At 43.5% G+C, this 17,215-nt stretch overlaps 1 protein-coding gene across 1 annotated transcript in view; it reads right to left on the bottom strand.

Annotated features, from left to right (window-relative positions):
- Positions 1–7,735: 7,735 nt before the first annotated feature.
- The window catches only part of Creb3l2 (cAMP responsive element binding protein 3 like 2), a 113,369-nt gene continuing 103,889 nt past the window's right edge, over positions 7,736–17,215 (bottom strand). Inside the window, exons 11-12 of the mRNA XM_005332410.5 lie at positions 15,017–15,230; positions 7,736–13,086 (exon numbers count right to left, since the gene is read on the bottom strand). Of these exons, the coding sequence (XP_005332467.1) occupies positions 13,011–13,086; positions 15,017–15,230 (290 nt within the window). The 3' untranslated portion in view covers positions 7,736–13,010. The remainder of the gene's footprint in view (positions 13,087–15,016; positions 15,231–17,215) is intronic.

A 17,215-nucleotide genomic window follows, 5' to 3' on the forward strand; every position in this document is an offset into this window, starting at 1 on the left:
CTTTGCCTGCAAGTTTAACATTTTTCATGCCTTACCACCTTTTGAAATGTGTGAGACAGTCAGGCAGCTGAGAAGGCTGTAACATTTTTCTGACCCTGGGTAATATCACAAGTTTTCTTGCCTTTCCGTTCCACAACAATGCTGTCCACTATGCATTTCAAAACTCAGTCAATATCTCATAATTCACAAACTTACCTGCTTTTCTATCTTTTTCATCACTCACTATAGATGTTATTTTAACACTTTCTAGAGTGGCCTCACATACAGACTGGCATTTCCTCTTCCTTTTTTTCTCTCTGTGCACTGCATTCTTGATTCACTGGCATTGAACTCAGGGCCAACAGCACCATAATCCAGGTTAAAATTGTTTTTAAATTTTTGTCAAAAGTTCTAACTCTGAATTGTTAATAATGTCTATTTGTTTAGACATAAAGAGCTACTTCACCCTTGTCTGTGCCAAAACTCCAGAACCTCTAGAGCAATGCAAAAAACATCGGAGACCAAAGAAGGCTAAGCAATATCCAAGGGAAATGAAGTTTGAGCAGGAAAAAAGAGACTCCCTGACTGTTGGTACTCAGTGTCAGCCCCAAATGGTTGCCTCAGTTTATACTCCCACCTGCAATGTGTGTTTCTGTTTCCCAGTATTCACACCAGTACTTGTTTTTATTGGATGTTAATTTTTGCTGGTTTGATGGAATAAAATGACACCTTGTGGTTGTTATTGTTTGCAATACAAAGAATTCTTTTTATTCTTTTGAAACACGTGATTTTTTTTTTCACTCTTCAACGCATGTTTAACTTAACTAAAATTAGTATACTACTCTCCTCCTGAACAACATAAGGACTTCAGGATGCCATAATTTTGAGCCTCTTTTCTATTTTTGTGCAATTTCATCCAGTATTTTAGTTGTAGAGTGGATCCTCATTAGTCACAGATACCTACGCATTAAAATGTATTTGCAACAGTTTAAAACCCCAGAATTGGGCAATGATGAGGTGAGATAAAGTACTGACTCATCTGGAATATTCTTGGAGGTTCTCTGAGCAGGTAAATAAAACAGAACACACACAGCTAAAGCCACCAGAGACAAAAGTAGGCAGCAGTGAGGCACAGGACCAGAGCAGAAGGATGAGGTAAGCTGCACGTTGAATGACTCTCCTGCCCACTCTGATTCCAGAATATCAGCATACAATTACATTCCCTCGTTGGTATTTTTGCTTTTATTCTGTGAAATTCCATTCCACACTTTCCATTTCATTTTGCTTCTCTTTTTAAAATTGCTGGTCAAAACATACTACTTGATTTTTCCACCTTTTGGATCTGTTTGAAAAATACTAATGGAAAATGAACATCCTGACTTACCCAGACACACAAACAGAAGACAACAAATCACTGTAATCATTAATGCACTTTGATGCATGCAAATGGGAATGGACAGCACTATCCACTCAGATCTTTGAGGAAGCCTGGTAATATAAAAAAGAGAGGCCAAAACAAACCAGGAAACACAATTAAAACAAAGCAGGAACCAGAAAATAAGTCTTAAAATATTATCATTAACAGAAGATATTACTTCTAAAAACAGCACAGAACGCAATGAGCAAGAAAAAAATTATAGAACTTTGACATAAAAAAAAAATGAGGTGCAAAATTTTAGTGGAAGAAGTGGAAAGTAAAGTAGAAGAAATTAAAATTCATAAAAGAAAATGGATAGATGGAAATCAGTAAAAAAATTATTTAAAAATTAAGAGTTCCATCCACAATTACAATAATCCAGAAGTGGAAATTAATCAAATCAGCTATTCAAAAATATTCTCAGAATTTAAGGACATGATTGTTCAGAAGAAAAGATTTAATACATTAAACAAAAAGGTCATCATTTGGGGGCAATAGATACAGAGGAAAAAAGGAATCTGTGGGACTGGGGATGTGGCTCAATGGTAGAGCATTTGCCTGGAGTGCATGAGGCCCTGCGTTCAAACCTCAGCACCACCAAAAAAAAAAAAAAAATCAGAAATTAAAATAACATTGGATGTTTCAACAATAGCACTGAAAGCTAGAAAATGATAGAATAATTCTTTAAAAATTCTGAGGGAAGATTTTTCCCAGGTGATTTTTCTCAGCTATGTAAAAAAAGTAGAGTCTGTTATGATGAGACTTGTAAGAATCAAGCAATTTACCCTCAATCCCCCTTCTTAGGCCCACTAGAGTGTGAGCTTCAAGGAAAGAAGGGAATAAACCAAGAAAAAAAGAGGCTCTTGGTCCAGTAAACAGGATTTCCAAGAGGGCAAAATGGGAAAGGGTTTTCCCAGCGCCATGGTGAAGAGCTCTCCTGGGATGACACTGTAAAACAGGACAAAAAAGGAGGTGAGTAACTAGAGGTTTTCAGAGGAGTGTATTAAAAAAAAAAAAAAAAAAAAAGACACATTAACCCATTCATTTGAATATTGAGAACATAATATTTTTGGCAGTAAAACTGATGAAGCAGCTGGTATATATTTATTTGGGTGTTGTCTATGTTAATCTCATAAATGAGTATACATAATAAATAATCATAACTATCTCTCTATATTAAATATTATATGTAGGTATACAACCCCCACACAGAGAGGAACCAAATCATAAAATGAGGCAATTACTAATCCAAGGAAGGAGGACAATTGATAAGGAAATAGTTGGAGATGGAAAATATCATGCTAAGTGACATTCACCAAATTCAGAAACTCAGAGGTCAAATGTTTTCTCTCATATGTGGAAATGAGGGTAAAATAAAAGAAAGGAGGAAGGAAGGATAAGAATACATAGGGAACCAAATGCAAATTAACGACGAGTGAAAGGGAGTCTAGTAGAGGAAGGAGAAAGGGGGAGGATGGGAGGGAAAAGAGGGAGGGGAAAAGGGGGGATCTTGAACTGAAATGGACTTCTATATATATATGAGTTTGTCAGGATGAACCCACTACTACATATAGCCATGAAGCTCTATTAAAAAAGAAAATTTGTAAAAGGAAAGAACCCTAATCCTAAAGTGACTCAGCAGAAAACAACCTCTAATGTAAACACTCTGATAGGAAAAACAAGGAGAGACATGTGTGAGTTAGTCAAAGACCTGACAAGAACGACTTTAGAAGAGGAAAGGTTTATTTGAGGGCTCACGGTTTCAGAGATCTTAGTCCACGGAAGGCTGGCTCCAGTCCTGGGGCTCAAGGTGAAACAGGACAACATGGCGGTAGACTGTGGTGGAGGGAAGCAGCTCATATGATGATCAGGAAGCAGAGAGAGACTCCACTTTCCAGATACAAATTATAAACCCCAAAGACGCACCGCCAGGACCACCTCCTCCAGCCTCACCCCACCTGCCTTTAATTACCACTCAGTTAATCCCTATCAGGGGAGTAATTCACCGATTGGGTTAAGGCTCTTGTAACCCAATCATTTCCCCTCTAAACCTCTGGCATTGCCTCTCACGTGAACACTTGGGAGACACCGCACATCCAAACCAGAACAGTGTGCATCAGAAATCTTTCAATTCCCCTACATCATAAGAAGCCAATGCTAGATTTCAAAATCGATTATCAAGTATTAGCAGCGTAAGTCCATTATTCAGTTGTATAAGCATGAGAAGAAATTGAAATTGGTCATCAATTCCAAGATGTAGAAACGGTGGATGGAAAGAGAACAATGGGCTGCCACATTTCATCAAAAGCTTATTAGTACTCTAGCTTTCCAAAGCTATGTATGATATCACTGCAATGATGTTTTTATTTTAATTGTATTGCAGGAAAATTTCACCAGGGGTTTGAGCAGCATTCTCCCAAGCTCCTTCCCTTCCCTGGCTCCCAGTTTGACTAGCTTCCCCAGTTTGACTAGCTTCTTGGAAGTCCCTCCCCTGTCTCCTCACGTCTCTGGACAAATACTGCCCTTGGAGTCCTACCTCATGGGATTATTTTTGTGATATTGCAAATACCACCTCAACTGTATTTTCGTTTCTGCATCCATATGCGTTTAAACTACCACGAACCACGAGGAAAAGCTGTGAGTCGAGAGCGTGTAAACTCTCAGGTGACTGTGACAAGAAAGGCACACCATGGGGACTGAGGGCACCTTTTCTGTCCCAGAGGCTCTAAGTGTAGGTGGTTCCACATTTACAATCTGTCTTTTCAGGGAAGATTTTTTGTTGTTTGATTTTTTTCCCCCCTTTGAACTAGCTCAGGCTTATGGAAGCTCCTAGACCCACTAGGAAACGAACTTACCGTCTGTTTTGCAGAGGTGCTGGGAAGGCCATTAGTTGCGAACGCTCTGGCTGCCCAATTCCCAAAGATTTCTCATTTGAGAAACATTCAACATTTTGAAACAGACTTCTCAGAGAACAGCACGGCAGCCTCTCTGGCAGCTCTCATGGTATTCCTCGGTGGATATTTTTGTCCCTTCATCTAAAAACAACAGCAGAGAGGGAGGAGGAGAACACATGCCCTCCTCGCGGGGCCAGAACTCTGCTTTTAAAATTGCCAAGAGATGGAGCCACAGCTGGTGCCCGTTGGGAGATGACATCAACTCATGCCATCTGCCCGTGACCATCCAGTGATGAGGGACCAAGGGCAATCATCCTCTCCAATGGTGAAACCAAGTATTGCTGGAAATCACTTCCTTCTTTTTCCCTTTCAAGAGAGATGACTTTGGGAGTGTCCCCAATCCTGCGCTACAACCAAGACACCAAGAAAAAGTGCATGGCAATGGCATCTTGGATATATGTAATTCCACTGAAGGCTCATGGGACAAGGACAGCTAGAGTGTCCCCTGCCCAGGTGAAGCATGGCTAATGAAAATGGTGCTAGGAAGGACATCAGGGCACCTGGTTTGTGGTTCTTCCCTGCACTTACTTACCACATAACCAAAGGTGGAGGCGGACATGTCTCTATGGGCCCTATATCCTGAGCTGAGCATCAGGGACAATGATGATTGTCCCACCCTCCTTTTGATGATTAACAGGTGCATAAGGGGACATGAGAAAGAGCTCTGGGTAGAGCACCAGGTCTTATGCAAATGAGATCATTCAGATTTTTTAAAAATACTTTTTAGTTGTCAATAGATCTTTTATTTATTTATATGCAATGCTTAGGATTGAACCCAGGGTCTCACACATGCCAGGTAAGCACCCTGCCACTGAGTCACAACTCCAGCTCCCTCACTCAGATATTTTTACTAAAATTTTTTTAGATTAATGAAGATTTATCTCCAAGAGCAAAAACAGACCTCCGGCTATCATGAACTGGATTATCATGAAAAGAGGGTCAACTGATGTGCAGATGCCTCTACAACTCACAGCCTGCCTTCCCCCCTGCCCGGGATTCCTATTTCCTGTCCCTTGGTGAAACTAACCACCCTCTGTACCTCCTAGTTCACCACCTATTTTTTCCTTTATTGTAACCTCCAAAGAGTCAGCCACCATAAAGTCCAGAAGCTGTGAATCCAGGTGACAGAGGGCCCGGGGAAGTATCAGAATGAGTGAACCAGCCTAGGTGTGGGTGAACGCAGCCACCCAGAGATGGCCTGCATCTCAAGTTCTACTCAGCTCCTGAAGTTGCTGTCACTCAAGAGTTTAAGACAGAAATCTGGTATCTTATTTTTCTTAAATATTTGAATCTTAAAAGAAATTAACCAATGATTTTAAAATGTTTGAAACAGCCCAGGATTTAACCATAAACAACTGTGTATGAGCTGAGGGTTTGCAACCTCTGACGTGGGTTAACTCCTTTATTTCTATGGGTAAAAATCTTTAAGCTCCAGCTATATCCTATATCCAGCATAGGATATAGTTCAGACTACAGACTTAAAGAAGACTAGACTCACACCTTTTGTCTGTACCTAGTTTCCTATATGACCTTGGTGGATTTTTTACTTTTTCTGAACCAGTTTCCACAGCTGTGAAAGGGGGCAATTATATATCCTCCATAAAATTTTTGGAGAAATTAAGAACACAGATAATATACAAAGACCCCCCGGTGCAGAACAGATACTCAGTAAGCGTCTCCTTCCCCCAAGGCCAGCAAGTTAATCGTACAACTAGTTCCAGAGGCCACAGGCGTCCATCTCCTGGGTCCCACTCTGATCCCACACCCTGCGTGTCAGTGTTTCCCTGCTTCTGTTGCCTCAATTGCAGAAAAGTCGGGCATGATCTGTGCTGGAACCTAAGCACAGGATTAGGAATTTAGACACCTGATTTCTTTTCCCAGCAACAAGTGCACAATTCCCCATAGGTCTCACTTCTCTTTTCTGGAACAGAAGTGACAACCAGCATGAATTGTACAATAAATGTGTGTTACACAATTTAAGTCACAACAGGCCCATGTGTGAAGCACCAGATGCCCGAGAGTCTGGGATCTGCCTCTAACGTGACATATTAATGCCCAAGGAATGTGTTTTAGGATGTAGGCTTTATTATAGCTCAGGTTTGGTGAGGCCAGCAGATTGGGAGACAACTTTCATTGCAAAGAGAACTTGTTACTCATGATTTCCAAGATGAGGGTCAGCTTACCTTACACGGGGCCACATGGAGGAGTCCCAGAGTCAGCCAGCAAGCAGACAGAGAGAGGGGAAAATGTGGGCCAAAGCCTTTATTGTGGTTTATCCAAGAACAAGCAAGGCAAGGTAAGCAGGTTTAGAATTGTCTAATTTGAGTAATTTCATCAAGGTCTGGGATATAGGGACTGTGTCCACTTGTGTTGGTACCTGGCTCTGGGGTGATTAGAGCAGGATATAGTGGCCCAGAGCAACAGAAGTGTGTAAGAGCCCATAACGGAGGTGGTTGGGGTGTGGATGAAAGGCCTGCTCACAGGCCAGGAACTGGGAGCAAAGGGCAGGCCCTCCAGGCCCAGGAAGGCGCTAGATGTTAAAGCATTAGCAATATAGTAAATAAAAACACCCAGTGTTCTTAAATCCATGTTTATTCCCTCCACCCCCAGCTGGGAAGATCATGCCCAGCAAGGGGCTTCCATAACAGGCTCTTCTGCAGGGATATACCACACATGTAGGAACAGAAGAGAAGGTCAAGTTACTCAGAGGGAAAGGCCATGGGCATTAATACACCCCCAAGACCAAAGAAGGCTAGGAATGCTGCAAAGAGGTAGGGGGAGTCTTCTTCCCCCCCGCCAGGTGGACATGGTCCGTACTCTTGGACTTTAACATCCTGGAGCACTAGCTCTGAGATTAAACGAAGCCCCTACTTTCTCTGAGTAGAGAAAATTAAATTGGGATCCAGAGAGTGCAATGGAATGACGATTATTCTGCTCGAGTGCACTGACCTTTATCAACTATTTCATCCGAGTTTTTGGAGCATGAACGTGTGTTAGGCCTCCTCCTCAACTGTTCACGTGAAGAAGGAGCATTCCTTTCTAGCTCAAAGTTCCAAGTCTCCTTCTCAGGCATCTAGAGACCAGGAAAGCAAAATCAAAGCCAGAGACCTTTGAGTCTAGTTAGGGGATAGCTGGAGGAGGCAACGCAAATAGCAGTCAGGCTAGTGAAATCTCTGGAGAAAACGATTTCTCTTCCTGTCACTGGCTGAAAAAAAAAAAACAATTACATTTCTTGGCTTGGATTTAGCACCACATAAGCTGCTGCTTTCACGTTGACCAGATAATCAGGAGAGATTGGTTAGATGTACGTGCATAAGTCCATGTTTCGGAAAAGGGCAAAATGCTTTTAAAACCACATTACCAGGATTTTAAAGACTGGACAACATTTTACTATTTAAGAAAAATATTTATTTGCAAGAAATGGAAATACAAATGCATTACAATTTCAATTTATTTTTTTCAAACTAAATACAAAGCTTTTTTTTTTAATTTTTTGGTATTTACTTAGTAGGATAGGGAATAAAAGACCATAAAAATAATGCAACAGGACCGATAATAGACTTACAATGTGTTTAGACTTAAACACTGCTGATCTATATAACCTGCTACAAGAGAGAGGAAAGCCCGCTGTGAGAACAGACATTAAAGCTCACTGATGATGACAGCCCAGGGGCTGCTCACCATTGTTCAAAAAGGGTCACTCAGTTTGCAGAGAGTGCTGGTGTTTTCCATAGACTCATAAAGCACTTTATCTAAAAGAGAGATTTTCTAAGCAGTGTAGACCACAAGTGCAAAAAGTTCATTTTTCCACGCAGCTGGTGAGCGAGGGATAAGAGCAGAGAAATAGAGCTGAAACCCCTGGGTTCCCTTTTCCCAAATGCAAAGGCTGCTAGCTGGAACTCACAGAGGATGGGATGTGAAAGAGAGGAGACAGACATCTGGAGCACGCTCTGCAGGAGAGGAAGAGCTGAGCAGGTGCAGCAGGGCCACCACACTGGCAGAAACTCTTCCCTGCCACAGCCTGACGTCGTTGACAGTGCCCTCCAAAAGGAATGTGCTCAACCTACTCCATCTCACTCGCTTCTCTCCCACCTCTCGGTGATTAACTAGTTGCCTTTGTTTTCTGTATCTATAAAAGATGCAAACTTATTTAGCACAACATCCAACACCTCAGCCAACAAACACCAAATATTATTTCCCTTCTCTATGGAAACCACACCACAACAAACAAAACATTCCTGAATTTTGTTGCCCCAAATAATGAAACACCTAGGCTTTCTCTCTCTCTCTCTCTCTCTCTCTGGTGAGTTTTGACCCTCTGACCACAGAAGCATGAAGCATTAATCCTCAGATGGACCAGGTTCCTCTGCACTCAGAAAATGCTTTGCAGTGAGGATTTATAATACCTTTAATCTTGGCTGTCCATTTATTTTGATGTGATTGCACCTCTATAAAATGGATTTTCCTAATGGATATAACCCTATTTCTTTCTCCTGATGGGTGAACCTAAAAACAGTGGCTTACTTTTAGGAAACCATTTTGAGGTTTTGGAAAAAGTTATTTTCCCCACATTCACTTCAATCTCATAAGTCTACATATAACATCTCCCGGGACAAGGGGTTCCTGTTGTCCTGGGTTCATACATAAGGCACATTTAAGGCACAAGTAAGTATCAAAGATAAGGGAGGCGTGTGTGTGTGTGTGTGTGTGTGTGTGTGTGTGTGTGTGTCTGTCGCACAAAGGGAAAGAGAGACAGAGGGACACCTAGCACTTGGATCTTTTGAATAGCTACTGATTAAATAAACCTTCTTCGGTCTCTCTTATGCCCCAACATTGCCTGTGGCCTCAGGCAGCTCTCTTAGCAAACTGAAGTCTGAGGGGTAGCTGAATAAATGGATGGATGAATGATTGATCTGGAATCCGTCTCTGGCTCCTTCTGGATCCCGGTCTCACAGTCCCCTCCTCTCTCCTGTCTTCTCAGGCAGGCTCAGCCTATTACGTGTGCAAATTGTCTCAGCTGAAAACCTTCAATTGGGAGGTCCCTCACTCTGGGACTCCTCTGTGGCAAATGGCTTCCTAGGTCCTTCCAGTCCTGCAAGCAGGAATGCCAAGGTCTCTCATCCAGGTTTCTCAAAGATTAGGTTCAACAGAAGCAAAATAGTGACCTATGGTGGACAAAGAGGGTGGCCAAGCCTTCTCTCCCTCCTCCAGGTCCCCATTTTGGTCAGGTTGCAGGGATAGACATGCCTCAAATGGGAGGTGGTGCTCACATGCACACCTGTGTTCAGAGGAGCTGGCCCAGAGGGGCCTCTGATTCTGCTCTTCTGCTTTTGCTTGGTGTCTGAACAGGGAAAGGAGGGGACATGAAATGCTGAAAAAGAATTTTAATAAAGCATGTGTGACAAAACTACTGGACACTGACTCAGTGCCTGAGTAGAGAAGCATCAATTCAATATCCCTGATCCATATAAGGCTCAGACCACCTTTTGGTATCCAACCTGAACCTAGAGATTAATAAGGGAAAAACAATCTGAATTTATAGTTATTTGTAAATAAGGTGAACTGGCAGCTGCTTTCCCAGTCTACAAACTAGATCTGCAAATCAAAATTGTTTATGTTACCCAAAGGTTATCTAATCTTGCCTGCATTGATATCGAATCCCACCCCCACCTCTTGCTGACATGGAGCAACTTAGTTCAGCTGTCAAGACTTTTCTAGAACGCTCTTTCTATGAGATTCCAGTGTCCTGACACTTCCCAGAAATTCTTTCTTAAAGCTGGCGCTGAGCCTTCTCATTTACAGTGTCCATTTCTAAGTGCAAAGTTGAGAGCTGTAGAAAGAACCACACGGAGTGGGGTGGGGGGCCTGGGTCACTCACTTCTCATCCAGTAAAAAATCACTTGAGTCTTTGCAGGATATTTCTTTCACTTGTGTAATCAATGAAAGAGAAGAGGGAAAACCTGTTTACATGATGGAAAATGTAATGAGATTTATTGTTATGGTTTCTGGTTGCTCTAACAGTCTCAGATTTGTCAAAATTAAAGTTCAGGTGCCAATGCCTGCCACTGTTTGAAATCCTTGGAGCTAACCACAAATTATTGACTGATTTATGGGCCTACTTGCTTGCTATGGAAAACAAATCCACTAATATTCTGAGCTCAACCCTTGAACAGGACTTGTGCAAAAATCCATTAAGTATTTGGAACCAATTTGGTGTGATCCCACTCTTCTGTGACCTTTCAACCCCATTCTGTCCTCCTGAAGGGACCACCGTTTAGTTCGCCCAAGCTAACCGTGATGGACAGAGACTTTTTCAAACAAGCAGAAAGGCTGGCTCTTGGAAGCCTCTTTAAGAGGCCATTTGAGCTCTCTGGTTGATGTCCCCTGTTCTGGACATTCCTCAAATGGGAGGGTATGTCTCCATTTCTGTCCCACAGCAAAAGCCCTGTTGTTTGGAGAGAGCAATGTCCAGCAAGGATAGATAGGGAGAAAATAAAATCCTCAAAGCACTAAGGGCTACAAGTTTCCTTCCTCTTCTTGCGTCTATTCAGAAGAGTGGGGTTTTCTACCCTGGCTTCCTATAAACCCCTTCAGGTTCAGATGCAGCACATAGATTCGCTGGCCCGTATCTCTCTTCTGCCCTTACATTTGAGTACCTTTCTCAGCACCTATTAGAGTTAATTCTGTGATTTTGCTGTTAGGGCCCCAAAGGTGCCCCTACATGTGATAAGTACCTGGCATTTAAAGAAAGGGATGGTGTGTGTTGAGGCCTGTGGTTTCCAGACACCAGCCAGGCCCAGAAGCATCAGACTCCTGAGAGGGTGGAGCCAAGGAAAGCAGAAGCAGAAGTCGCTAGCTGCCCCTCCTCCTCACAGCCCAGATGTCTGAACCAGCAACCAGCACCCTACAGACAGCAGGGCCACCATGCTCTGACACACTATGAGGTAAGCCCAGCTAACTCCCATCACAAACCTCCGCTCACAGCAGGGAGACAGAGGGGTCACTCTCCTTGGTGACCCCAAGTGGACCCAGGCAGAGAAAGCAGAGAGCTGTTTAGGGAATATGATGGCAGATGCCCATGACACCACATCCTACATCTGATATGTAATGGGAGGCCCAGGTGGACATGATCCCTCTTAGGTACGGGCTCCATTGGCCATGTAGATAATGAGAGTGAGAGAGACCGAGAGAGGGAGAGGGAGAGGGAGGGCAGCCAGTGCTAAAGGCCCTCAGCGGCTACTAAAAACTAAAGTACACAATGCAAGCACATTTCCTGCACAAAATCTTTTACAAGCTGGGGGTGGGGAACAAGAACATCAAAACATTTAAAGGGAGTCTTCTACCTTGTACAACAGAAAGGCAATTTCCATTTCTTATATGTATGAAAGAGAAAAAAAAATTTTTTTAAACTTCAAAAGTTACTTTTAATCATTAAAAAATAATAATAAAAGTGGGTTGGGGCTTAGGTTATATCTCTTTGGGTGAGCTGCGAAGTAGCCAAACCTGACCATAAAAGATAAGAATGTGCACACCAGACGCCATCCGCCCCCACCCTCAGCCGAGATGGTGAAGGGAGGGCAAAGTGGGACTGAGGGAGGGGGAGGCAGGTGTAGAGGGCAGGAGCAGGGTCCTCGGAAACGCCTGCCGTGGGGACAGGGCTTCCCTTCTCAGGTGTGGGAACTGGAGATAGCATTTGGCCACAGGGCCACATTCCTTCTGAGTTCATCCAACAGGGGGACACGCATTATTTCTCCATAGTCATTATTTTACAGACCTCCAATTAAAAAAAAGGAAGCAAATAAAACATCATATCGAAAATGGGGATCCCTCTTAGGTCCGAAGGCCAACAGAAGATATTGCTAGCTTCAAGGGAGGCCCTGAATCTCTTCAGCATGGTTGCCAGTGGGAAGCCTTGGCAAGCTAATAAATACTATTTACAAACGGGGAGGAGAAGCTGGGAAGGCAGAACTATGGGGGGGGGGGAGAGAGGCTGGGGGGAGGTTCTACAAGCAACGGGGTGGGCAGGTTTGCCTGGAGGAGAAAAGCCTGATGCCTCAGGCATTGCACTTGCGGCCTGAGAATATGACGGGGGCCCTAGTCTGCCTGCACCACAGTGGGGGGCAGTCCAGCAGGGCTCCAAGGGCAGAGTGGAGAGAGGGTACTGTCAGGATGCCCGGGAGCTCCCAGGGCTGATGGGGCTGTCACACTGGAGGCCCAGGTGTGAGCAAGGGAGGACAAAAGTCAGTGCTTTCCAAATCCCAACTGGCCTCATGCTGTTTTTGTGGCTAGAGTCTGGGGTCTCATCTGAAACAGTCATCTCTTTTTGGGTGGGGCAGGGGTCACACCTTACAGGGGCGAATCAGGCAGTATCTCTTTGGCACTAAAGGTGGAAACAAGCCTGCTTGTCCCACCCCCACCCCGCCCCTGAAACAATTTCCTATGGCAGTAGGGGAAACAGAGGAGAGATGCCAGGTCCCTCGGGCTCGGGAGCAGCAGGGCAAGAAGACGGAAAACCCAGGCTGGTCTCCCATCCCAACCACTAACGCCCATCCATGTCTCCATCAAGACCCAGCGGCCCAGAGGGAACCTCGTGAAGGTGGAGTGGGGATGGAGAAGCAGAGGTAGGGGAAGCAGGGTGGGTGGGGGTGGAGGCGGCCTCATTAGAAGGTGGTGTTCACTCTTCTGTCGAGTTCTACAACTTTTAGTGTTTCGTTCCCCTCCAGTTTAGTGCTGACCCTGTAAAGGCATCAAAAAAAAAAAAAAATATTAGCCACTACCTTTAGCTACAAATCCCATGCTTCTCAGTGTCACATGATCCCTGGATGGCTGCAACCCTGGTGTGTGTGTGGGGGGGGGCACGACCAGGCTTATTTTTTTCACTCCCTAGTTAATTCTCTCCTCTCAATGTCCCCTGCTACCCACTTGTCCACATTCCTACCTTTATCCCCACCCAAGACCAGGCATCCCAGCCCAGAGGATAAGCATGGTGGCTGTACACTGGTTATTATAAATTGCTTTAGATGACTGTATTTACTAAGGATATTGAGCCCGGTGCTAAATTTTGGGAAGGAGAAATAAAAGGATAATGGCTAATCCCTGGCCTTGAAGACCTAATAATCCAGATAAGGATTTTTTAAGGTGCATTAATTTGAAACAATACTAAAACAGAAAATAAAGACATTATCAAATTGGGTAACAGCCTAGAAGTCTCTAGGCATTCGGATAGGAGCTAAGAAGCCTTCGCTATCCAGGAGATACCCCAAAACAAGGGGAATTTGAATGGGACTTTCAAAGGCTTAGTAAAGAGGAGAGAAGGCTTGATGTCCTCCCTTTTGGAGTTATGAGCCAAATCATCCAGTAGCTCTATCCAACAGAGCTTCAGGGTGGCTCCAGATTTTCTCTACAATGGAAATAAAGATAATGTCTTACCTCTTCGGGTAGTTAAAAGGATTTATATGACAGCACACTTGTAACGTGCTTGACACATTCGGCACTAGTAAATGTTAAATGTACATGTATAATGATACATATAAAATATATGTAAATGTGAACCTTCCCTCAATGGGTGGAGAAAGAAGGCTGAAGAATGTGAAATGCAATCTTTCCTACTGATACTGTAACAGCCTGAGTGCTGGGAAGCCCAGGAGCAGAGCTCAGCTGAATCACCAACTATACTACCCAGGTATGCTGATGGGCACACCCAGGTACTTTCCCCAGGAACAACACCTGTGGTCCTATCAGCCTTTATGTTTTCAAAAGTATGTTTTCCCCATAACTATCTAAGAGAAACAACTCAAGGAGAATTAGAGCCCAATACAAGGTATTTGCAATATGGGAAAATATACACACTCAGGGACTCTAAACACTTATTATTTCCAATGTAAATATGTAATTATAAGTTTATATAAGTTGAACATCCCTAAACCAAAAATCCAAATTCTGAAATGTTCCATGATCTAAAACTTTCAGGGCCAACAGGATGCCACAAATGGAAAATCCCTCACCTGACCTCATGTGAAAGGTTGTAGTCAACACTAGAGTGCAGGCAGCACTACAAATATTGTATAAAATTACCCTTGGGTTATGTGTCTATGATATATGTGAAACAGATGAATTTCACCTTTAGACTTGGGTTCCAGCAGCAAGATATCTCATTAAGCATATGCAAATATATTCCAAAATAAAAAATGATTCTCAATTCAAAGCATGTCTAGCCCCAAGCATTGCAGGTAAATCATACTGAATCCACAGTTAGAGTTAATACATCTGAATTGACACAGAAACTATCAATGTATATTGATATACAACAAAACATTTATTTTCCCTCTGGTTGGAAGGAAGCTAGAGAACAGTCGGAGGGATTGCATAGCCAACACTGCTGTTATGCGGCTTTGAGCGGGATTCAGACCTTCTCTCACTCTGGTGCCACCGCTACCTGCTCCCAACTGATGCTGGGGACATCAGGGAATTCCACTAGGCCTTTTCCCCACTCTGGGAAACCATGGCTGAGAGGCAGACACTCCCTACTGCCAGTGGTCGTGGAAACAGGTCCAGGAGAGCCAAGGAACCATCCCAGGTCTCTAGGAGAGTCCTTAGCCCCCTGACAGGTGGCTCCCCCGATCCCATCCTCCGCACACCATGGGGCTAGAGCCGTCCTAGGACTCACAGGTGCTGCTGCAGCTCCAACAGCACAGACTTCTCCAGGCCGCTCTCATTGGAGATAATGAAATGGGGAAGATCCACATCTGGCAGGGACTCCAGCCCTGAGGCCCTGAGCAGGGAGGATCTTTCCCAGCCCCCAAGCTCCCCAGGCGAGGCTGGACTGGAGGACTCCTCCAGGGGAGATTGTTCCTCATAGATCAGCAGGTTCCTGGATCTCACTAAGGACAGAGAAAAACAAGTAGGTGTTTAAAAAAAAAAAAAAAAAACTGGAGTCCTACATATTTCCTCCCTCCCAATGCCCAGGGCCAGTGGCAGATGAAAATTGATGTGCTGTTCTGGTCCAAGACTTAGGATGCCAACTGGATTCGGCTTTCTATAAAGGCTTCAGGGCTTCAGAGTTTGTGCACTGAAAAATTATACCAATTATACAGTGCTGGAAGAACAATAGAAAATAAACACAAAGCCACTACCACCCCCAGTGCTTTGAAAATAAAACTCCCCTCCTTACCCACCCATGACTATCGAGGGAAAACATTCACGCAAGTAGGAGTCAAATACTTGGAGATGTCCAGACTCAGCTAAAACAAGCAGCGTCCCCATTGAGCAGGTCTTGTAGGGAGGGAAGATAGAAAGGCATTTTCATCAAGAATATGGGGAGAGGATACGAAGCCAAAGCCATAAACCAGAGGCTGCAGACAATATCCTTTGTTTTATGGGACAGCCACATAGCTAGATGGCTCTGCAGCAATTTTCCTCAACATAGAAGCTATGCTCCCATTGGCTCCCAAAATTTAAAGAAATATTCCTTTGGGGAAAACAAACTTCCCAACAGGTCACTGAACTCATTTGGAAAGGCCCGTGCTTCTGTCCTATACCTGGCAGAGATACACCTATCTGGTAATTACCACAAATATTTTTTTAAAATTTTATTTATTTTAATTTGTTATATATGACAGCAGATTGCAATTCAATTCACATTACACAAATAGAGCACAATTTATCATGTCTCTGGTTGTACAAAAAGTAGAGTCATACAATTCTTGTTTTCATATGTACTTAGGGTAATGAGGTCTGTCTCATTCCACTGTCTTTCCTACCCTCATGCTCCCTCCCATTCCCTCCCACCCCTTTGCCCTATCTAAAGTTCATCTAGTGCCCCCATGCTGCCCCACCATCTCCATAATGAATCACATCCTTATATCAGAGAAAACATTCAGCATTTGGTTCTTTGGGATTGGCTTACTTCACTTAGCATGATATTCTCCAATTCCATCCATTTATCTGCAAATGCCATGATTTTATTCTCTTTTATTGCTGAGTAATATTCCATTGTGTATACATACCACATTTTCTTTATCCATTCATCTACTGAAGGCTATCTAGTTGGTTCCATAGTTTAGCTATTATGAATTGAGCTGCTATAAATATATACCATGGGCACACCCAGGTACTTCCTGAAGTATGCTGTTTTTAAGTCCTTGGGTATAAACCAAGGAGTGGGATAGCTGGGTCAAATGGTGGTTCCATTCCCAGTTTTTCAAGGAATCTCCATAGTGCTTTCCATATTGGCTGAACCAATTTGCAGTCCCAGCAGCAATGTATGAGTGTGCCTTTTCCCCCCAAATTGTCCCTATACCAAATTCAGTACCTTCTAACAGCACGATTGTTTTTACTAGCACAGGTATGCATTCATATATGTGTTTCTTACTCATTACCCCTTTATCTCCTGCATATTTAGAAGAGTTCATGGGTTTATATCCTCTTATCTAACACCTGAGCTCCACAATCTGTAAATCTTCGGCATAATACTTGGAAAAGCAGACTGATTCTTCAACTTTGCTTCACAAACTCTGACTATGGTGACATGTAATTCCACTCAGCGGAGGCAGAATCACAGGAGTTCTCTTAAAATGTCAGAGAAAGCTTACTTTGCCCCCTCTCAAAGTCCACATCCTACTCTCTCATCAGAACTCAAGAAGAACACATCAAGGAACACAGTCTGGAGCAGCATTTTGCAAGCTGAACTTTCCCAAGCTCTAGAGAATTTCCACGGCTGCCTGCGGCCAGTGGGTGAGGGGCACAAGGGGAACCAGTACCCTGAGCCCCAGAGCCCCCTGTGTGCAAATGGAGAAGCTCCACTTTTAGTACCTCTTTCTAAAAATTGGAGTTTATATAAGGTTCCTTTCAGAAAGCTGAGAAATCC

This window comes from Ictidomys tridecemlineatus, chromosome 2 (genome assembly GCF_052094955.1).
Source record: "Ictidomys tridecemlineatus isolate mIctTri1 chromosome 2, mIctTri1.hap1, whole genome shotgun sequence".
NCBI lineage: Eukaryota > Metazoa > Chordata > Mammalia > Rodentia > Sciuridae > Ictidomys > Ictidomys tridecemlineatus.